Consider the following 23,827-nt stretch of genomic DNA (forward strand, 5'->3'; position numbering starts at 1 on the left):
GGGTCTTGTCTTACTGTCACATTCAGGTGTATGGTGAATGGAGAGAGGACCTAAACGCAAGACTCATTGGCTGGCTGAGAATGGTGCACGGTTTTGTTTTACGGCTAGATGAACTGAACATGAATGACTGAACTAAACTGGAAATACACACGAGGGGTTGACAAAGACGAGAAAAAGAACTGAGGGCTTAAATGGATTAGACAGTGAGGAGGATTGGAAACAGGTAAGAACACAGGTTGGATAAATCTAACTGATGAAACATGAGGAAGCAGAACTACACAGAATGCACATGTACAAAAAGCTACCATAATAAAACAGGAAACAGATATGGGAAGTCTAAACAATGAGAAAAGTCCAAACTGAAAACACTTGGTCAGTGACTCAGGGATACTGACAGTTATAGTTAATGTAATTTTAATCTAAAGTTATGTATGTAATGTAATATTTTTAATGTTACTTATAGTGACCCATCACACTCAACCTTTTTGAGGCAGCAGAGCACCTTCTCCCTCAGACTGATTCCTCACTGCCAAGAACGCTTCAGGAAATCATTCCTATCATTCTATATAAAGCTGTATAATAACTCTTTTTGTGAGAGGTGAACAAACCTGTAAGAGATAAGATCTGAAACATACTTTATGTTAAACCTTCATGCAGCTTTTTCTTTTTTTTTATTTCATTTAGTGTACATCTTATTTACTAATACAAAAATACACACTTCTCTTACCTAATGTCAGTCTTACTTTTACTGTTTTAACTAACTTTATTTTTACTTTTCTTAGTTTTTTTTTAAATTACTGCTTTAAATATATAAATTCAAATATATAAATTCCTGCACCATTCTATAAGGCCCTCACCAGGCGTTCATTGTTGTGTATTGTATTGTGTATTTTTACTCTTTATCATTTTCCTGTAACACAGAAAATGTTTTATTTTTAATTTATATGGCTAATTTATAGTGTTAATTCTTTTCCTTTGTTAAATACGTTTTGAAGAATCAAAACAGAGACCTTTCTATGCCATCACTGCTGTAACCTCTGCTGTGTCGTTGTGGTTTGTTGGGCTTCTTGTTTCTAATGCTCTGACTGCGTCATCTCAGCTGAGTGATACTTTCAAGTGTGTGGTTTTGAAGAGTGCAGCCTGGTTAAATATGCCCAGCTGTTTGGTGTTACAGCTGCTGTATTTGCACAGGGAAGGAAAGTCATATGTTGTTGTTTTAACAGCGAGTGAATATCACTGGATATGAGTATCACAGACTTTGATATACTCTGCATGTTAAAAATGAAGTAAAAGACAAAAGTCAAATAAACATTAAATTTGACTACTGCATTCAAATTTGGTTTATGAAATATGCAAAGAAAAAAAAGGCGTAATTAATTATTTTTTAAATCAACTAATGGAATAAGTTTATAAATGTTTGTTTGGTTTGTGCAATCTCTGCACACATGCTAACCCATGCACCTAAATATAAGCTAGTAAAATGATGTTGAGAAGGTATTTGAGAATTATGACCCACTTACGATGTGATATGGATATTCACAAAATGTGTATGAAATACTTTGCACACCTAAACTTTTTTTTTTTTTTACATATCCTGCCTCATAAAATCACAAACAGAATAGGCCCATTGCAATTATCAGCAAAATTGTCATTTTCCAAGCAGATCTATTCAAACTGAGTCAACTTCTAAAAAACTGGATGAGTATTACAGAGAAACAGAGTTGAAAAGCTCATTTTTGTCATTTTTGTCCATTTTGATCAAACCATTTTCTATAAAAAAGTACTGTATTTGTATTCCATTATGCAAAATCCTAAAAAAATACTGCTGCTTTGTGACAAAAATGTTGTGGCTGTCTGAAAATTCTATGTTGTAAGATGAAAAGCTGAAAGTCCTGCAGTTTCTATGAACATCTCAGGATTTCACAAAAGGTAGAGTGTGGTGGACCACTAGAGGGCTCCACTCACACCCAGTGTTGAGGAAGTGTGTTCCTCTGTTTTGTGGCGCGATATGAGCAGTTAATAGAGAGACGAATAAAGAAGGAGTGAGAACTGAGAGCTCTGTGTCGTTGATGCTTACCTCCACATTGGTGACCCCTGACGCGAGCATGCAACGGGCCGCAGATAACGCAGACTCCGCTATGGAGGCATCAGCGGACGCCGGTCCTCCGCCTCCTGTTGCAGCTACGTTCGCTGTGGCGCTGAAACTGCCGGACTTTTGGCTCCATGACCCCCCGTCATGGTTCGTACACGTGGAGGCTCAGTTCGCCCTTCGCGGCATCTCGGCTGACGACACGAAGTATCACCATGTAGTGGCCTCGCTCGACCCGCTGGCCACCCGTCGCGCGATGACGCTCCTCCGGGACCCACCCGCTCAAGGGAAATACGCCGCCCTTAAAGAGCTGCTTCTTCGGCGCTATGCCCTCTCCGACGCTGAACGAGCCGAAAAGCTCCTCAACCTGTCAGGCTTGGGTGGCGGTACCGCGCTCGAGCTCATGGAGGACATGCTATCGTTGCTCGGGTCGGATGACGGGGGATTCCTCTTCGCCCACCTCTTCCTCCGCCAGCTACCGGCCGCCGTGAGAGCTGTCCTCGCAAACTCCCCGCTTCTGCCTGCGAAGGATTATCGCTCCCTGGCTGAAGAAGCGGATCGCATTCTCCTGGCTGGCCGCACTTTCAACGTTCACGCCCTGGCTATGGACTCGCCGGCGGCGCCTTCCACGCCTCCACCTGCCTCCCCGGGGCATCCGCCCCTTGCTGACGGCAGGGATTGCTACACGCCGGCACCGCGGAAAGAACATCTGTTTCTACCATCAGCGTTTTGGCGACAGAGCGCGTCGCTGCCTGCCGCCTTGCGCTTTCACGGCCCAGGGAAACGGACCCGCCAGCGCGCTGTAGCAGCCGCGACCGCTGGCAATACAGAAAGGCTGCTCTTCATAGAGGACTCGCGCTCCGGGAGACGTTTTCTCGTGGACTCCGGCTCCCAGAAGAGCCTCCTTCCCCCTACCGCTGCCGACGGACTAGCAGCGAACTGTGGGCCGCAGCTCCTGGCAGCTAATGGCTCTCCCATCAAAACGTTTGGGGAAAGGTTGGTGACTGTTTGTTTTCATGGCCGGGATTTCCAGTGGAACTTTGTTGTTGCCGCTAGCTCTGTACCTATTTTAGGTGCTGATTTTCTGTGCGCTCATGGACTGCTTGTCGATGTTGCTAACAGATGTTTAATTGATGCTCTCTCGTTTTCTTCGCTACCCTGTTTTACTCGGGCTGCCGAGCCCCTGATTCGGGCTAATGTAGTGACCTCCGGGGATGCTTTTCAGCGTTTGCTTTCAGAGTTTCCATCGCTGTCTGTCCCTGATTTCTCTGGCACGGTAACGAAGCATGGGGTTGAGCATTATATTCCCACGGTCGGGACCCCGGTGTTCGCGCGCGCGCGCCGCCTTGACCCCGCGAAACTGTCCGTCGCTCGGGAAGAGTTTGCAGCCATGGAGCGCCTTGGCATTGTACAGCGTTCGAACAGTGCATGGGCCTCTCCGCTTCACATGGTGCCCAAATCGGACGGTCGGTGGCGGCCATGCGGAGATTTCCGCCGTTTAAATAATGCCACGGAGAATGACCGTTACCCCATCCCCCACATTCAGGATTTTTCTGCCAATCTTGCCGGAACGTCGATTTTTTCTAAAATTGACTTGGTGCGGGGGTATCACCAAGTTCCTGTGCGCACCGAAGACGTTCCTAAGACCGCTGTCATTACCCCCTTCGGCTTGTTCGAGTTTTTGCGCATGCCGTTTGGCCTGAAAGGTGCCGCCCAGACCTTTCAGCGGCTGATGGACTCAGTTTTGCGTGGGCTGCCGTTCGTTTTTGTTTATCTGGACGATATATTGGTGGCCAGCTGCTCAGCGAGCCAGCACGAGTCCCATCTGCGCCAGGTTTTCCAGCGTTTGGCAGCGCACAGCCTGATCATCAACCCTTCCAAGTGCCAGTTTGGGTTGCCTGTTCTGGATTTCCTCGGGCACCGCATTTCCGCTGGAGGTGTGGTTCCGTTGCCCGACAGAGTCCAGGCCGTTTCAGCTTTTCCGCGCCCCACGTCGGTTAAAGCGATGCAGGAGTTCTTGGGGATGATAAATTTTTACAACCGCTTTCTCCCCAGAGCTGCCCACCTGCTACAGCCGCTCTATGCTGCCTTAAGAGGTAAAACAGCCAAAGATCCGGTTGACTGGCTGCCGGAACGCGTCCATGCGTTTTCCGCAGCCAAGTCTGCGCTGGCTGACGCCGCCCTGCTGGCACACCCGCTTCCGTCGGCGGAGATCGCGTTGACCACCGACGCGTCCGACGTGGCAGTGGGTGGGGTGTTGGAACAGCGGGTTTCAGGTCTCTGGCAACCGCTCGCCTTTTTCAGTCGTACGCTCCGGGATGCCGAACGCAAGTACAGTGTTTTTGACAGGGAGTTGCTGGCCCTGCACCTCGCCACACGACATTTTCGTTTTTTCCTCGAGGGTCGCAACTTTACTGCGTACGTTGACCACAAACCTTTGACGTTTGCGATGTCCAAGGTCTCTGACCCATGGAGCGCACGCCAGCAGCGCCAGTTGGCGGCCATTTCAGAGTTTACCACAGACATTCAGCACGTGGCTGGTAAGTCCAATCACGTCGCTGACTGTCTGTCACGTGTGTTGGCTTCTCCGGTGTATGTCGACATCGACTACGCTGCCATGGCCGCCGAGCAACGTGCTGACCCGGACATCCTGGCCCTTCAGTCAACGAAAACAGGCCTCGTGCTGGAGGACACCCCGGTGTGGGACGGCGGTCCGCACCTTCTTTGCGACGTTTCCACCGGCCGCCCCCGCCCAGTGGTTCCCCTTTCATGGCGTCGTCGTGTTTTTGACTCGGTGCATGCCCTCTCTCATCCCGGCGTCCGGGCCTCGGTCAAGCTGGTCAGCGCCAGGTTCGTTTGGCCGGGCCTTCGCAAGACGGTGAAAGAATGGGCAGCGGTTTGTATCCCATGCCAACGCTCGAAAATCCACCGGCACACACAGGCACCCTCGAACCTTTCCGTATCCCCGGTAGGCGTTTCGATCACGTTCATGTGGACCTGGTTGGTCCCTTGCCGCAGTCACAGGGTTTCACGCACCTTTTGACTGTGGTGGACCGCACGACCAGGTGGCCGGAGGCGGTACCCCTGGCGTCCACGACAGCGGCGACGGTGGCCAGAGCATTTTTGTCGACGTGGGTTTCACGTTTCGGTCCCCCTGCTGACATTACCTCAGACAGGGGCCCCCAGTTTGTTTCTGAGCTTTGGTCTGCCATGGCTGACGGCCTGGGGGTCAAGGTCCACCGCACCACAGCATACCACCCGCAAGCTAACGGGATGTGCGAACGGTTTCACCGGTCTCTTAAGGCTGCGCTCCGGGCTTCCTTGACAGGTGGCGACTGGGTCGACCGTCTTCCGTGGGTTTTGCTGGATTGCGTAGCGCGGTTAAAGAAGACCTCGGGGTTTCCCCGGCTGAACTGGTCCTCGGCCAGCCCCTCCGGGTCCCCGGGGAATTCTTGCCTGAGAGCCCTCCCCCATGTTTTGATGCCTCTTTGTTGCCTTTTCGCCCCCCACGAGACTCATTTCCTGTTCCTGGTCCTGTGCACCACTGCCTGCCTGACACTTTTGTTCCGAGTTCGTTGGACTCTGCTCGTTTTGTTTTCGTCAGGCACGATGCCCATAGGACTCCGCTGCGTCCACCATATGACGGGCCATACAGGGTTCTTAAACCAGGCAACAAACATTTCATTTTGGACTTTGGCGGTCGGCAGGAGGTTGTCTCGGTTGACAGACTTAAGCCTGCACATGTTATGCATGAGGATCAGGTGGTTCCGGCCCAGGCCCCTCGCCGCGGCCGCCCACCTGCCACCGGGCTGATGGGTTCTTTTTTTTCCCCCAGGAGCGACCCACAATCAATGGAGTCCGAGTCGCCTGCAGCTTTTTCTGACCGCCAGTGGCAGCCTCGCTTCCGGGCTGGGTTGCCCTCTGTCAGTTCCCCACCCCCCGGTTCAGCCGTTCCGGCCGTTTGCTTAAGCCCGGGTCCTGGACTAGTTCTGCTGGGTGTTTGGGGGGGGGGGGGGGGGGGCATGTGTGGTGGACCACTAGAGGGCTCCACTCACACCCAGTGTTGAGGAAGTGTGTTCCTCTGTTTTGTGGCGCGATATGAGCAGTTAATAGAGAGACGAATAAAGAAGGAGTGAGAACTGAGAGCTCTGTGTCGTTGATGCTTACCTCCACAAGAGCGTATTAACTTTGAGTGCCATGACACTCAGAATTGAGCTCAGATGCATTGTGTTTCCACTGATCGTCTGTCAAATGTTTTTACAACTTGATTGAAGTCTACCTGTGGTAAATTCAGCTGATTAGAGATTATTTAGAAAGGGAAACACTTGTCTATATAAGATCCCATCATTGACAGTGCATGTCAGAGGACAAATCAAGTCCATGGAAGCATCTGTAGACAGGACTGTATCAAGGCACAGATCTAGGGAAGGGTAAAGAAAATTTCAGCAGTATTTAGTCTCACAGTGTGCATTGGCTTCCATCATTCATAAATGGAAGACGTTTTGAACCACTAGGACTATTCCCAGAGCTTGCCACCAGCCAACCTGAGCAATTGCAGTGAAACTAAGAACCCAGTGGTGAATGTGACAGGCATCCAGCATTGCTCTGTTAAGCACAATCCATGCTCAACAGAGCAATCATTTCAATCAGAAACAACCATGCAGTACTACACCAATCAGGCCTGCATGGTAGAGTAACCAGATGGGACGCAGCTCTACATATATGTTGCCACAAATGCACTCTACAAACAATAAGTTGACTAGATTTGCTTTTTTTTGAAGGTCAAGAGCTTCGTTCGGCATGATTGTCTGGATTGATATATTGTAGGAATGATGTAAAGTGCAGAGGGATCTGCAGCATGCTTACACATACACATGATAATGATTACAGGGATATTTTCTAGTTCACGAAGACCGAGCAATATGTCCTTAAGTAGCAGTAGGATAATATTAAATAATCAAGAAATAATCAAGGCTAGGCAGCGAGGTGTTTTTCTTTTCTGGCTCTTACAGAGGAGGGAGCAGATACCAGACACCAGGTTACGGACTGTAGAAGATTTGTAAAGAGAGGACAAAACTGCCATGTCCGTGTGGGAGCCAGAAAGCCATAATAATAATCTTTGTTTTTTCCCCACTATATAAAGCTGTACAGCCTGCTAGAGGGTTATCCTTGGTGTGAGGCTGACTGAAGTGTCATATCACGGTCCAGCACCGTAAACTTATAATTTCAACTGCCAAATCAAATTAAATCTTTTTAAAAGACAGATATTTTCTGCTGAAATTCCTTCTGAAAAATTTTTAGTTTTTATGGGCTGATGTTTTTGTTTTTTGGGGGGGGGTTGTTCTTTTTTTGTAATGGTATAAACAATGAAAGGTGGTGGATTGTCCAGATGCTGGCCGGTGTGTAAAAATAAGTCAGTTGTTTGGTGGTGGCTATGGCGGAGCTTCCACAGAGGCCAGCAGGTGGATGAGGGAAAGGGTAGGCAGGAGGAGGAGAGACCCGAGGCGGCCGCCGGTCCGAGTGTCAGGTGAACTGAACTTCAGGTAAGAAGTTATGACCTGCAGTCTATCTGGGTCAGATATAAACCAAGTTTAGGTGGAGTTTATTTTCGTTGTGCTGACTTCTTACAGTCAGTTACAATAACTCGTACTGCGTACTAGCTAGCATGACGGAGTTTCTATACAGCTGGGTGGGCGCTGTGATGTTACTGATAGTGAGCTTTATTTTATTCATAAGGTTAGTTTGTAGAGTTGCCAACCGTCTCTTAAAAAACGCAATTGTTCCGTATTCAAAGAAAATATTACGCGTTTCGCATTGAGCTGAAAAGGAACACAGTTTGTCCCGTACTTCAGCCAGGATGGAAAAAGACACAAAGCTGAAGTTATTCTGCGTCTTTACGCTGTCAGCTGCCTCTTCTTCTCTCATTCTGCCCCCCTCCCTCTCCTGTTGCTACTTCAGTCTTGAAACTGATCAATGATCAGCTGATCGGCTTTTCTCTCTTGTTTATTTATCGCCCACTTTGCGCCAGAAAGAGGAAACCAGCGGATGTCGCGCTAAACAACAGCAGCACCTTTAAGCTCGATCAGCTGTTGTTAGAATTTATTTAATATTAATATATAATATCAGCGGATGTTTGCTGGAGCCACAGCTGTAAAAGCTGCTGGTCATGATATCGGTTTGGAGATGTGGTGAGAGGGAAACATGAAGATGAAACCAGGAGATGTCCTTACTGGATCATCAGAGCTGAACAGGTGATGGAGAAACAGGTTTACCTTTTAGGTGACATGAATGAGTTGAAGGGAAGTTATGAACTGTTTCTGAGAGACAAATAACACCAGGATCCTTTTCTACGTAGCTGACAGCTGGTAACTGTGCAGGGGCAGGTCTAGCAAAGTTTTGCCAGGGGGCCAGGTAGGGCATTAACAAGGAAAGGGGGGCACAAAGAAATACTTTCTTATTCTCATTTAAAATATCTAGCTTTTAACAAATAATTATCTGAATCTTACAACCAAAGTTTTCATCTGATGTAAAATATATAGAAATCATACATATACCAACAAGACAGTGTACATCACTGTCACAACAGCGTTTGTTTTTACTCAAAGGCTTTATGGCTTTTCCTATAATACCTGGTGGGTAGTCAAAATTTTTTGTCCCAGTCCAGAAAACTAAACAGCAGGGACGTTTGTAGGGTTACTGAAGTTGGACTAGCTGGTATATAAAGATTTGCTACATGATCGCTAGCGACTAGGGATGGGTACCGGTGTCCAGTGCCATGATGGCACCGGTTCTGACATAAACGGTAGTAACCAGACCGAAAAGCAGCGCACATTTCGGTGCTTTATTTCGGTGCTTTTTTTTTTCCTGAGCCAATTCTAGCCAATCATTTTACGTTTCCGAGGATAGTAGGCGGGGCCAGGTACGTACGTTCTTTTAGAGCAGAGCTACAGATTAAAAATGCCCAAGGCGAAGCGGTCAAAGTCTGGCTGTACTTCACAGCAAAAGATGCAAACTCAGCAGCCTGCAACAAGTGCTTTAAGCTGATACTGTGATACTGTCAAAGGAGGTAACACCTCAAATCTGATGAAACACCTGGCGACGCATAGCGGGGTTTTTTTTAAAGTCGAGAAATGCGCAGTATTTGATCGCTTGTTGCGAGACCTCACACCGTGCACATCTACTGCGGGTGTGGTGCCTGTTATCGGACCCGGAGTTAGCAACATCCCCCAAAAACCCGAAGAGGAGAGTCCTGGCCCCTAGCCCTGTCAGCGTAGCAGAAATGATGACGGATGGCAGCAGCAGCCGTTCTCCTCTGCGTGAGTAGCTTCATGTTGTTTGTGTGTAATTAACGTTGAGTAGGCTAACCACGCTATTACATTAATGCATGTAAGGTGAACTAGCAAACCATGTCGTAGTTACATGCGGCTGTCTTCTTGTTTGATGGCAGATACTCCCTTCACCCTGGCCAAAAAGGCTAAAATGACCAAAGAAAAAGTGGAAAACAGTTAAACATGAGAGGTTTTTGGACAAAGTTTGTGTTTTTTCCATTGTTTAAGCACTGCTTCCAGCCAAGAGTGAGACCATATATGCCCTATAGCTGCAGAAAAGGCTAACATTGTTATCTTTTTACAAAAAAACAGTTAAACATGAGAGGTTTTTGGACAAAGTTTGTGTTTTTTCCATTGTTTAAGTACTGCTTCCAGCCAAGAGTGAGACCATATATGCCCTATAGCTGCAGAAAAGGCTAACATTGTTATCTTTTTACAAAAAAAACAGCTGAACATGAGAGGTTTTTGGACCAATTTTGTGTTCTCCATTCTTTAAGCACCGGTTTGACCACCGTTTAAGCACCGGCACCGTTTCAAAAGTACTGGTTTGGCACCGGTATCGGATAAAACCTAAACGATACCCATCCCTACTAGCGACACAGATATGTTAGCATAACATAGACAGTGAAGCTGGAGGATGAATTCTAACTTTTTTCCACTTGATAAAAGTTAACGTGAGGGTTCCCGATGGTTAGGGACAAATGCAATCGCATGGCAGGATGCTGTAAACGGACCAAACGTCAGTCAGGAGAACAACTGAGATAATCCATCCAAAATATGAGGTTAGTCATTAATATACTGCAACAACATGGGAATAGAGCAGCTGCGAAAGAATTCAACATTAATAAATAAATTGTACGGAAGATTTGTCACCTAGCAGAAAATGCTACGCTTTGGGAGTGAGAGCATGTTGGGAGAACATGGAACTCACCGGGAAATTATTAGCAGCTCACAGTGACAACTTCTAATGTTAGATGTCAAAACAGGTCAGATTTGATCCAAAAAGTATGTTGTTATACTCCTGTTGCTGATTAACAAAGTGTAAAAAAAAAAAGGAAAAGGATTAGCTCTGGAAATATCTGGAAACACAGAATGGTTGAAATTTTCTCAAACTGCTTTAATGAAATTAACAACAGGTGCACAAGAAAAGCTTAACTGGGGAACATGAGTTGTGCTTTCCAGTTATACAACACACTTAATTAAAAACCTGTCAGATCTTCTCTGCCATTGCCGAACAGCTTTTTCTGTTATTGTGCTTTTGTGCTTATTCTGCACACAAACACACACATGCACGCACACGTCAGACAAACTCGAAATAATTTTTAACCTTTTTTTTTCTTCTTATGTTATATAATGAGGAATATATATCTGTTAGAAGGGTTTCTCAGATAGGAAGACCTGCTGCTCTCTCAGTCACCACAAGAAGCACAGGAAGAGGAAGTTCCTATGAACAATAGATTTTCTTTCAGTCTGACAGTCACGCAGTCAGCAGCAAGACAACATGGAGGTCAGAGCTCCCAGCATCAAACTGCGTGAGTACTGAGTTTGCCTATCTACAAAAAGATATTTAGTCAGTCATTCAGAAAACATGTGCATGCAAGTGATGAGAGAAATATAAAAGAAGAAAAAACTCAAAAGAAAATATTAAAAATATGACATTTATGCTATTAGCATGTTTCTTAAGTTTTCCAGTGATGAATTTGCTGTTGCTGTTGGTGACAACAGTCAGATTTGGTGATTTCCAAAGACATGGTAAGTAGTTAAATGTTCGTGGTGATGTATTTCTAGCAAAAATATAGTTCAGCCTCATTTCTAAGAAAAAAATGTCTCATACTCACATATGATATTTATAGTCTTTTAAATTATTAAATTGAGAAAAATTACCATTATGAGAAAGAAAAATAACATTAACTCATTTTAAATTTAATGTCAGCAACACATTTCAAAACAGATGTTGCCCACTGTGTAGCACCCCCTTTCTTATTAACAGTAATCTAATAATGTCTTAACGTCTGGGAACTGAGGAGACCAGTTACTGGACTTATACCATAGAAGGTGCACATCAGATAAGAATATTTTCCATTTCATGATGCACCAAATGTTTTCAGTTGGTGAAAGATCTGGACTGAAGGCAGGTCTATTCACAACCTAAAATCTTCTATTATGAAGCATGCTGTTGCAAAAGATGCAGGATGCAGTTTTATTATTGTCTTACACAAATATGCAAGGCCTTCCTTGAAAAAGACCTTGTTTTGGATGGGAGCATATATTGATGTAAAAGCAGTATAAACATTTCAGCACTGATGGTGCCTTTCCAGATGTGCAAGGTGCCAGTTTATAGGCACTAATGCAGCCCCATACCATCAAAGGTGCAGGCTTTTAAACTGATTGCTGATAACAAACTGGTTGGTTCCTCTTTTCTTTAGCTTAAAGGATGTGCCATCGAAGTTTTCCAAAAATGATTTCAAATTTATATTGGTCAGACCACAGATTAGTTTTATACTTTGAGGCGATTTTAAATCAGCTTTTCTTGAAAAAAGATGGATGCTTTTGTCAATCACGTTCACATGTGGCTTCTTCTTTGAACAGCAATTTCAGAAGGAGTTCATGCTTAAAGATCATGGGGATCCAGTATTAATTTTTCACCTTGTCCTCTGGACACAGAAATTTCCTCAGATTCTCTGACCCGTTTGATTATATTATGTACTGTGGATGATGACACATTCAACGTTTTTATTATTTTACAATGAGTAACATTATTAATTTGTTCCACAATTTGTGTATGAATGTTTTTTTAGTAGATTGGTGAACACCTGCCTATCTGTACTTCTGAGAAACTTTGGCTCTCTAAAATGTTCTTTTCTAAATACCCAATCATGTTACTGACCTGTTGCCAGTTAACCTAATTAAATCCAAAATGTTCCTCCAGCCATATGTTTTAGTGCCTCTTTTAGCAGCCTTTCAGAACTTGTTTTATATGTTGTCATATTCAAAAAAAGTTATTATTTTAAATATTTTTCTGGATCATTTTTTCATTGTCATCTTCAATTTATCCTGTGATTTCTGTCTCAGATTCAGCTTTTCCTCAGGTTGTTCCAAATAGACAGCAGTTCTTTGAACTAGAGTCAATTTCTATTAGCTGTGAAGGACTGAATGGACTGACTGGATGGAGGGTGATGAAAAAGACAAAGGGACATGTTAGACAATGTGCTTCTACCTGGGATACATCTACTGGACCTTGCAATATTATTAATGCTTATCCATCAAGTGACAGTGGAGAATACTGGTGTGAAATGGGAGGAATCCAAAGAAGCAACTCTGTCAACATTACTGTAACTGGTATGCAAAGAGGGAATTACCCCTTCGTATTTAAACTTTACAGACTTTGTAGGTCAATATGTTTCACATTTAGCCAAGTACGTAATATAATATTTACCTTTTTTGTTGTTGTTTGTGTTGTTATGTTGTATAAACACAAATTTATGTGCACTCTAATTAGGGTAAATGTGATAAGTTTTACACTAAATTTTATTTAAAATTATAAATAATCTCCTGTCTGTTGTAGGTAAAACTTTTATATGTTAACAAATCATGTGCCATTTAGGTGGTCCTGTGATCCTGGACAGTCCTGTGAATCCTGTAACGGAGGGAGATAAGATGACCTTACACTGTAGAAAAAAGGACAAAAATTCTAACTTCACTGCTGATTTCTATAAAAGTGGCATCTCCATTGGCCATAGTCCAACAGGAAACATGATGAACCCCTCTGTTTCCAAATCTGATGAAGGAGTCTACAAATGTAGCATCTCTGATACTGGAGAATCAGCAGAGAGCTGGCTCATTGTTAGAAGTCTGGGAACTCGTGCTCAAACTGAAGAGAGTTACTTTCACCTGTACCTGGAGCTCTGCGTTGGTGTCGGTGTTTCTATGATGGTTCTACTGCTGCTTCTGGCAGGCTTCCTTCATTGGCTGAAATATCAACAAAACATCCAAGGTCACACTGAAGAAATGCCACTGACGCAAAGTAAGCGTAAGTAGTTTTGACTTAGCATTCATACCAGTAATTAACAAAGCTAGTCTGGTGATAATGGAATTTATATATATTTGACTGTTAACCTCCAGTCCCGCTCATCCCTATACACAGGTGAGGAAAAATACTAAGTATATGTAGGTATGAACTGCTCTCATTTGTTGGTTTGTGGATTTTGTAATATTTTAAATCTGACATTGTCCGGTAATGAACTGTATATGTAATAGTCAGCCTGATAAAAACTCATCAAAAGAATTAAAATAGAGATAAGCACATTTTTCATAACAACTTTTTGCCTTTGAAGTTTCTGTTTGTACTTATGTGTAAGGTATTATATTGGCTCTAGAGAAGAGCACAGACACTGGGAAACACACATCAGGAGCGCACACAGGGATCAGTTGTCGTATTCTTATTTACTGCACTGTAAATAAACACAGTGCCTTCATTCAAAGAGTCCAGCGTTTGGGTCCTGTATCCTCAACCTTGACATCATGAAGCTCACTGAGAGAAAGCCAACAGTGTGCAAAACAGTAATCAAAGCAAAGGGTGGCTATGTTGAAGAATTCATCTTTTGATGCGTCTAGCGAGCATCTACAATGTAAATAGTCATAAAAAAAAAATGAAAAGGTGTGTCCAAACTTTTGACAAGTAGTGTGCAATGTGTTAGTGTAAAATATCCATGGATAGATTCATCTTTTAACTGGCAGCCTGGCATACCTGTTGACCATCAGAACCACCAATCCACGTTCATCCACTGGCTTTACTGCCATCAGATATCACCTTCTGAATCAGCTGGTATTCCTCAAGGCTGTGTACAGATGCAAGGTTTGCACTCATGGATTGACAGTTTCTCTACAGTGGACAAAAAACCAGAAGAGTTACCAAAGAAAATAAAAAACCTTCAAGATTACACCACAGCAAACATACAAATAATAATAAAACATACAAAGAAATAATTACATTGACAAATTATTTATTTTAATTAAGCATTTTACCTTGCAACAAACAATAATAAATAGTAAAGTTTTTTTTTTAATTATTAATAAAATTTAAATGATTAGTAATTAATAAATTTACAATAATTTATAATTCAAAATTATTTTATGCAGTTAATGTTGGTGGCTAAAACCATTTACCATTTACTGAACTTATTAACATTAGTTTTTATAACATTTTTTTTAATAACATTTGCTTTTATAAGCTTGGATGTATATTTAATAATAAGTATAAGAAGCAAAAACTGACAGGTGATTTATCCATGACATAAATTGTAGGAATGTGAAACTGGAGACTTTAGTTTGTTTGCTTTTTTGTTAGTTTTGTTTTTTCTTTACTTAAATTGTGTTACTGTTTAAATAGATATTAGAATAAATTGTAACATATTTAAGAATCAATAAACTATAACATTAATAATGATCAATACATACTATTATCATTTTAGACAAATTGTAACAGTAAAATGGCTTTAATAAAATTGTATTAATTACCAATTTAAAATTATTAAAAAAACAAAACAAAAAACCCCTGGTCATTATAAGGTCTTATCCAAATATCAAAGAAACACAGTCACAGTAACTGGTGAGTCCTGATCACTGTTATTACCTGAGCATCACCCGAGGCTACGGGTGCAGAAACATAGAAGAAACATTGGTCGTTGTACTCAGTCCAACCGTAGGGACAAGATGCAGACTTCCTGACAATATACCACTCTTCAAGACAAAGCAAAAATACTGTGTGACATAATGCTGACTCACTTCCCCCTTTACTAGAATAATTATAATTATGGTCATTAACTTGTTTGTATTGGCACTAGTTTTACTTTTTCAGCAGATTTCAATTGGAAAATGTGTCATTTTCTTACTTTAGATTTCTATTTTTAAATACCCATCTATTTAAAAATAGAAATTATTATTTGGTCAGCTTTATATAGCCAATTGACATACAAAACATTAAGTATAGTACTGGTAACATACTTTTACTTACTTACCATCAGCGGCAGTCAGAGCCATCATTGCACACAGAAGTGAAGACGCAGTGAGCAGCTTCATGATGATATTTAGGGTCTCTGTAAGAAACACATGAACGAAAGTGACTGTTAGTTCAATAAAGAAATAACAGAAGATCCTCAGGATATTTGTAACATACCTGCCTGTAGATTCTTCTACTGTTTTAACTGTCAGTCTGTAGCTTCAACCCTCCAGTGTAGAGATGAGTACTTATATACACTTTCTTATATTTACATTTCTATACCAGGAAGGAATGCACTAAAAATACACAATGTATGTTTGTTTTGATTCCATGCTTCACAGCCCCTGTCTTTATCAACCTTACACAGTTTTCTCCACCCAGCTTGAATTTCATGGCTATTTAATTTCATATATTGACTGTTGGTCAACACAGATCAGAATCAGTATCAGAATACTTTAATAATCCTTAAGGAAATTATGTGGGTTACAGTTGCTCCAACACAGTAACAGTAACGGACTAAACTAATTAAGTAATACAATATATTACAAAGTTTACACATTTAATTAAGTAATAGAACTAATATATAAAAATTCCTCAATTATAAATATCAAGAATATTACAGAGGTGAAATATATATGAATGACATTTAATTCTAACCTGTGAACTTTTTCATTTGTTATTTTACTGTAGACCCAGTGTAAATATGTTTGTACTTTTGATTCTGGTTTGTTTAATATTCTGTGGTTTCTTTACCTCCTTTTTCTTTATTTGCTTCTTAATTCAGATAAAACTGAGGTTATTGTTCTCAGCCCTGAAAATCTTAGAAATATGGTTTCTAACTCTGGATGGCATTACCTTGGCCTCCAGTAATGCTGTGAGGAACCTTGGAGTCATTTTTGACCAGGACATGTCCTTCAACGCACATATTAAACAAATATGTAAGACTGCTTTCTTCCATTTGAGCAACATCTCTAAAATTAGAAATATCCTGTCTCAGAGTGACGCTGAAAAACTAGTTCATGCATTTATTACTTCCAGGCTGGACTACTGTAATTCACTATTATCAGGAAGTCCTAAAAACTCACTGAAAAGCCTTCAATTAATCCAAAATGCTGCAGCAAGAGTCCTGACAGGGACTAGAAAGAGAGAGCATATTTCTCCTGTTTTGGCTTCCCTTCATTGGCTTCCTGTTAAATCCAGAATTGCATTCAAAATCCTGCTCCTCACATACAAGGTCTTAAATAATCAGGCCCCATCTTATCTTAATGACCTTAATGACCTAGTTAGGGCTGGACCAGGTGACCCTGAATCCTCCCTTAGTTATGCTGCAATAGGTGTAGGCTGCTGGGGGATTCCCATGATGCATTGAGTTTTCCCTTTTCAATCACCTTTCTCACTCACTATGTGTTAATAGACCTCTCTGCATTGAATTATACTTGTTATTAATCTCTGTCTCTCTTCCACAGCATGTGTTTCATCCTGTTTTCCTTCTCTCACCCCAACCGGTCGCAGCAGATGGCCCCGCCCCTCCCTGAGCCTGGTTCTGCCGGAGGTTTCTTCCTGTTAAAAGGGAGTTTTTCCTTCCCACTGTCGCCAAAGTGCTAGCTCATAGGGGGTCATTTCATTGGATTTTCTCTGTATGTATTATTGTAGGGTCTACCTTACAATATAAAGTGCCTTGAGGTGACTGTTGTTGTGATATGGCCCTATATAAATAAAATTGAATTGAATTTATGGTCCCTCTGTTTAGATTTGTTTTCTTAGGTCTTCTTAGATTTGTTTTCTGGTCTGTAGGTGTTTGTTATCATGGAGCATGGAAAAGGGGAGCCCCATGTTTACTCAGTCTTATCCCTACGTTTACTCTTGTCTCTGCATTCAATGTACCCTGTCTTGTTCCCATGTCTGTTTCTCTACCGGTCTCAGTGTCATGCCTTCATTGGTTATGTTGGAGTATTTCTATAGAAAACAAAAGACTCAAAGTGACTGACAGATCATTAAAGAACTTTGTATAGTCGTAAAATACACAGTACTGTTTAAAAAGAAATTGAAAGGAACACTTTGAAAACACATCAGATTTGAATGGGGGCAAAATCATACTGAATATCTATGGACTACGTAATGTTAGGAAATAATGGATGTCACATTGTTTGAAGGAAACAAACTATAGACACCCCAAAAATCATAGTCAAAAAATGACGCAACACGGAAGGCCATTAGGAAAAGGTTGAAGCCGCAGCTCTACATGTAGTACAAAGAACAACTGTACTACATGTAGTACGTGGCCTTCATCAGAGTCATGGGCATTTTGTCAAAGTTTCATTGTGGCAACTCAAAATGGCACTCAGTAGTTTTTATAGCCCCAACATTCTTGTATGCATGCACAATAGATTGTGCCCTGTGAGGATATCCTCCCACATGTGGACCATTGTGTCACAGCTAAGAGGCCAGACCAGGAGAAAGGACTCAAATGCAGACACAGAGGGAGGCTCAGATTAACTTGAAGACCATGCTTTATTTACAGAGTGGGAGAAAATCTTCGAGTAACAACTATGATCTGTGAACTATGGAACAACCTGAAAAGTCAAAAACGTGAAGCTTAATCTGTGAGCTAAGGTTAATTCAAAAGTCCATGAAACAGGCTCAAGGGGAGAAGGGCCTGTGGCTCGGGTGGAGGTGTCCAGAGTCACTGCAACAAAAGGAGACAAAGAGTCAGCTGGTTCCAGTGATTAATGGTAAGTAAGGTTGGAAGTGTTTCTAATGGCTTACTCGTTCCAGGCAGAGAACGACATGGAAGGAGGGTAGACCAAAAGGTCCAGGTCAGGTTTGAGTCCAAATGTACAGATCCAAATGAGTTTCAGAAGCTGTGACAGGGAGGCAGACAGGTGGCGTGTAGAGAGGAATGGAGCGTAACCAGACTGCGTAATTGCAGGAAGACCAGCGTCCTAATGAAGGTAAGTATTGCTCAAAAGTGAAGTGTGATGACAGGCAGGTTACTAGAACAAGGAGACAAAAGTTAAGCAAGAATGCTAATTTCAACAAGAGAATCACAAGAGAATCACAAGAAAACTTGGCAGCCTGATACTAACACTAACACTGGTTAGATGTAGATCTGGCGCCGACATGTTGAGTGTGCTGGTCTGAAGTACTGGTAGCTTGATTGCAGACAGGTGAGACTGCTGAATGGAGATTGCACCCGGAAGTGGAGCCCCTGCTCTATGGAAAAACACTGCACTCACCCGGACCGTGACACATGGCATGATTGACCAAGATTAAGCAGTTCAGTTAGTTATACAGTGGCTTGCAAAAGTATTCGGCCCCCTTGAACTTTTCCACATTTTGTCACATTACAGCCACAAACACGTGAGAAGTGGAATGAAAATCATACATGATTCTAAACATTTTTTACAAATAAATAACTGAAAAGTGGGGTGTGCGTAATTATTCAGCCCCCTGAGTCAATACTTTGTAGAACCACCTTTTGCTGCAATTACAGCTGCCAGTCTTTTAGGTTATGTCTCTACCAGCTTTGCACATCTAGAGACTGAAATTCTTGCCCATTCTTCTTTGCAAAACACCTCCAGCTCAGTCAGATTAGATGGACAGCGTTTGTGAACAGCAGTTTTCAGATCTTGCCACAGATTCTCGATTGGATTTATATCTGGACTTTGACTGGGCCATTCTAACACATGGATATGTTTTGTTTTAAACCATTCCATTGTTGCCCTGGCTTTATGTTTAGGGTCGTTGTCCTGCTGGAAGGTGAACCTCCGCCCCAGTCTCAAGTCTTTTGCAGATTGCAAGAGGTTTTCTTCCAAGATTGCCCTGTATTTGGCTCCATCCATCTTCCCATCAAATTAAACCCCCCAATTGACTTCACAGTTTGCAACAATTCGTGACACGGCCTCCTGCCGCAATTTCTACACACCACAAACATACACTTTTAGACACAAATTCTTTTTGTTACTTTAATTGACTCCCATACGAGACACAGACTCAAACTGCGCTTTCACACACACTACACAGTCCTCTTTCTGCATCAGGCACTGGTTCAACTCAGCTCGGAATCTAACTGGCGAAAGCAACCGATCCTGCTTTTATGCAGACTTTAGACTGTGACAGGGACTTCTACCCTGACTTAGTTATTTAGGAGTCCCGAATCCCCAGGTTACCACCCTGGATCTCCTGCCCCCACAGGTCTCACCCCCATGTCCAGGGATAAGTGGAGCTGCCAAGCCCGGAACACACACGGCCCTCAGCCGGTGACAAGGCCTTAAACCCCGCTTTCTAACTAAATAGTAACACATGTCTCCTGCTTTAACGCACAGGGGCGGATCACAACACCGCCACTTTTTTCCTAATAACTAAGACGGATCAAACACCACTTCTTTAACCTACTGAGTGAATTTACACTGGGATACACTCAACTTAGCGAACAGATAATTTAGGCTTTATCCAGTATGCTTCGAAAATAAACGGGTCGTGCTTACCTTTTAATCATGTGAGCTAGCTCTCTGTTCGCCTCGTTTCACGATCTCAGCTCTGCCAATTCATCCTCTCTGGGCCTCGAGCGAATCCCGGGTTATCGGCACCAAAACTGTTACGAAATCAGTTTCACCCCGGTTCTTTTTTATTCCTCGAGGTATCCAGACACGGCACCGGACTCAGTAGTCATTTCACAAAACCTTTATTCATCTTTATTCATCTTCATTTAAGCATGCATCTTCTAGAAGGGGAGACGTGCAAGGCCGGTGTCCCTCTGCAGATCTTCCACTCCTTTGTTTGTTACAGTCAGCTTTATAGAAGTGACCCCATCATAAAACCCCCATGGTGTGCTGCAAACTCTGTGTCTGTGTGTGTATGCACGAGCATGTGAGTGCCTGTGTGTGCGCGTACCCGTGTGTATGTGTGAGTGCACCTGAATGAGTGTGCATGTAGGTGTGTATGTGGGTGTGGGTGCGTAACAGTTAAAGCACTGTGTGTGTGTGTCTCTGTGTATGTGACTTCCTGCCAGTCATAAAAGTAATCTCCTCACTCAATCTACACCAAATTCCTTTAGACAACATACAAAACACAGTTAACATATTACAAACACTGAGACCCCCACTCTACATCCACTGGGCCGTTGGCCTCTTGCTGTCTTACATTTACAGATAAGCATGTGGAGAGTCTCCTGCAAACCTACTTCTAAGTTATAACAATTATGAGTTTTTATTAAAGGTATGAGCATCAGCATCAGCAACCCCCAACTGTAGCTTCCTGTCTCCTTTTATGACAGCAGACCCCCAGTGTCCATAAATTCCTTTCCCTCTAAACAATTACACACACTCTCAGGCTACAGCTAAGCCAAACTGAAACACAGACAAATCCTTCCCTATTGTTCTGATCTACTGCTGGACCCTCTCATCTAAGCAAATTTAACACATTATATTCTAATAATTGTTTTCTTGTACTCACAGTTGTCAGCCAGAAAAGGGTGGAGTGCCCACTCTGGGTGAGGGACGAGTTCCTGCTCCAAGTGGAGGAGTTTAAGTATTTCAGGGGCTTGTTCACAAGTGATTTCAGTGATGCAGACACCGTAACGGTCTGTTGTGGTGAAGAGAGAGCTGAGTTTAAAAGTGAAGCTCACAGTTTACCGGTCAATCTACGTCCCTACCCTCACCTATGGTCACGAGCTGTGGGTAGTGACTGAAAGAACGAGATTGCAGATACAAGCGGCAGAAATGGGCTTCCTCCGAAGGGTGGGTGGCCTCTCCCTTAGAGATAGTGTGGGAAGTTCGGCCATCCGGGAGGGGCTCAGAGTAGAGCCGCTGCTCCTTCACATCGAAAGAAACCAGTTGAGGTGGTTCGGGCATCTGACAAGGATGCTTTCTGGGTGAGGTGTTCCGGCTATGTCCTGCTGGGAGGAGGCCCTGCGGCAGACCCAGAACATGATAGAGAGATTATATCTCTCGCCTGGCCTGGGAACGCCTTGGTGTTTCCCTGCACAAGCTGGAGGCTGGGGAGACAGAGGTTTGAGCTTCTCTGCTTAGGCTCCTACCTGCGACCTGGCCCTGGATAAGCGGAAGAAGATAAATGGATGGATAGATGTTTTGTAACAAATATGAAAGATCAAATATAATGATGTACGGGAAAAAAAACTGTCTGCTTGTGTCTGTTGTACTTATCAAACATGGTATAAAACTTCTTTTATGAAGACAGGATCAATTTAATAGAACCAAATTTAAATGTTTTTTTTCGCTGCTCCCTTTAAGGGTCACTGCAGCGAGTCATCCGTGCACATCTCACCCTATCCCTAGGATCCTCCTCTGACACTCATCTCCACCCACACCACTCTGCCCTTGCTCTTTTCTTCACATCTCTTGTGCACTGTTCATCGCTTTGGAACTTTAAGACTTCATAGAGAGAAATGGGTTTATACACAAGAATTTTACCTGTAAAGAAATCAGAAATGCCAATTTCCAGTCAAAATAAGGTCATAAGATTTCAAACTATTGCTCTTCACATGCTCTGCACTGATGATGTTTTAACTCAACAACAAGTCTGTTTCATGATGCATTTGTCCATGATGTACTACATCATAACCTCTCGCATATACAACAGCAACTTGATGCGTCTAAGAAATGTTTTGAGGCATAAGGAAAATATTTTGTTTATGTTACAATAATGTAAGTTGAACCTGCTGCTTTTTTCCTGCAGAGTAACTCTTTGTTTCACGATGAAATGTCCGCTGACATCTCAATCTATTTTTCTTGAGCAGTCTTGAGCAGAGATGTCGTTTCCTTGGTGGTCCAGAAATATTATCTGAGACTGTGTTGGCCAGCAGTTCACCTCACACTGCAGAGTCACCCCACCTCCTTCAACTGAAACCACTGAGAGCTTTGGCTCCGAAACTGCCCCTGTAAACCAAAAATATCTGATTGCATAAGGTGTGCCAACTGAATGTTTCATCTGTCATCACTTCCTGAATAACCAGCTTAATTACTAGTTTTTATGTGCACAATTCAAGCCATCATCTGCGCTCTGTCAGACATTAAATTAAGCTTCGGGCAACCTGTTATACAAAATGTAGTTGAATGTGAGCAGCTAAAGATCACCAAATTATCAGTGAAAATTGAATCAATTAATCACATAAATTTGATAAACAACTTCAAAGAGATTTTTATTTATAACTCTTTGGTGCAAACACGCTTCGGTAAAAATGAATCCCTTTAAATGCACACTACTGTCAGGTTGTTAGATCATCTTATTCCTCACTTCATGATGGTATCATGTTTTGTTGTTTGTTTTTCCAATCTTCATATAATTTATAGAATAACTACACGGAAAAAATTTGTGTACACAGTTTGTAAAGTACTCGAGAGCACACGTAATGAAGACATAATGAGGACAAAACAAACCAGTTCAACCTGAGACGCCACACCACCCACGCACACGTGTGCACAAACTGAACTCTCAGTCTTTGTTGACACACTACTTCACACAACTTCAGAAGTCTCAGTTACTTCTGATCTTATCAATTCACAAGTTTAATTCTACATAAACACAGGTTCTTAGTATTGTTGCCTCGCAGCCTGCTGCACTGCAAAAAATGTCTATCTAACAAAGTGTTACAATCTTACAATCAGCCAAAAAATCTTTTTGATGTTGTTTTGAGAGTGGAATACTAAGAAAGTTATCCTCTTTCATTATTTAGACGTGACTTGGCTTAATCCATCAAACTGATCTCGCTGGGTCCATTTGGAATCTAAATATCAATAATTCACAGAAAGGTTTAAAAGGAATCCTTCACATTACTTGGCTCGCTGAGCCTATAATTGATAAACTCGACAAAGTCCAAAACCTGCTCAGCATTCCTAGCTTCAGTTATTTAATGAACTTGAGAGGACGTACCAACAACAAGCTTCACTACTGTGACCTCCCGAGGAGCATTCTTCCAGAGCTTGAGGCATTTGTACTTCCCTGCATCAGACATTTTCACATTGGAGATCCTTAATGAAATGTTTCCATCTTTCAGTTCTTTCATGATCAAGCTTGTCCTGTACTCAAAGACTGGATTCTTTATCTCGTAGGTCTCACAGCCATCCCGATACAAGAACACCACATATGGGTTCAGACCTTCTTTGGACCACTCAGCAGTCGGAAAGTCAGTGCTGTCAGAGATCCTGAAGTTGCATGGTAGAAAAACATCTCCGCCAGCAAATGCTAGAACCTGCTCCTGTTTACCATGTGCACCAAAAAATAAATAAATATCAATAAATGTATTCATTTTATACTACATTTTATACTACTTATCCATCTCTGGGTGAGGGAGGAGCAGTCTAAACAGATCTGCCCAGACCTCCTTCTCCATGGCATTCCCAAACCAAATATATGATGTAATTATTCCAGTGATTTTCAGGTGTGTCCTCAGGA

General features: G+C 42.6%; 1 protein-coding gene and 1 long non-coding RNA gene across 2 annotated transcripts; one reads left to right on the plus strand and one right to left on the minus strand.

Annotated features, from left to right (window-relative positions):
• The first annotated feature begins 2,105 nt into the window (after nucleotides 1-2,105).
• LOC109203514 (uncharacterized) lies at nucleotides 2,106-13,455 on the plus strand. Its single transcript, XM_025905020.1, is given in 7 exon segments — nucleotides 2,106-5,034; nucleotides 5,037-5,450; nucleotides 5,453-6,012; nucleotides 10,895-10,949; nucleotides 11,110-11,169; nucleotides 12,490-12,756; nucleotides 13,022-13,455. Coding segments are annotated over 7 exon segments (4,719 nt in total).
• Nucleotides 13,456-17,926: 4,471 nt separating this feature from the next.
• LOC102076688 (uncharacterized) lies at nucleotides 17,927-18,693 on the minus strand. Its single transcript, XR_268049.4, has 3 exons — nucleotides 18,502-18,693; nucleotides 18,182-18,408; nucleotides 17,927-18,101 (listed from the first exon to the last, which is right to left on the minus strand). It is a non-coding gene; the product is annotated as an uncharacterized LOC102076688 (long non-coding RNA).
• Between the last annotated feature and the right edge of the window lie 5,134 nt (nucleotides 18,694-23,827).

Source organism: Oreochromis niloticus, linkage group LG3 (assembly GCF_001858045.2).
Source record: "Oreochromis niloticus isolate F11D_XX linkage group LG3, O_niloticus_UMD_NMBU, whole genome shotgun sequence".
Taxonomy (NCBI): Eukaryota; Metazoa; Chordata; class Actinopteri; order Cichliformes; family Cichlidae; genus Oreochromis; species Oreochromis niloticus.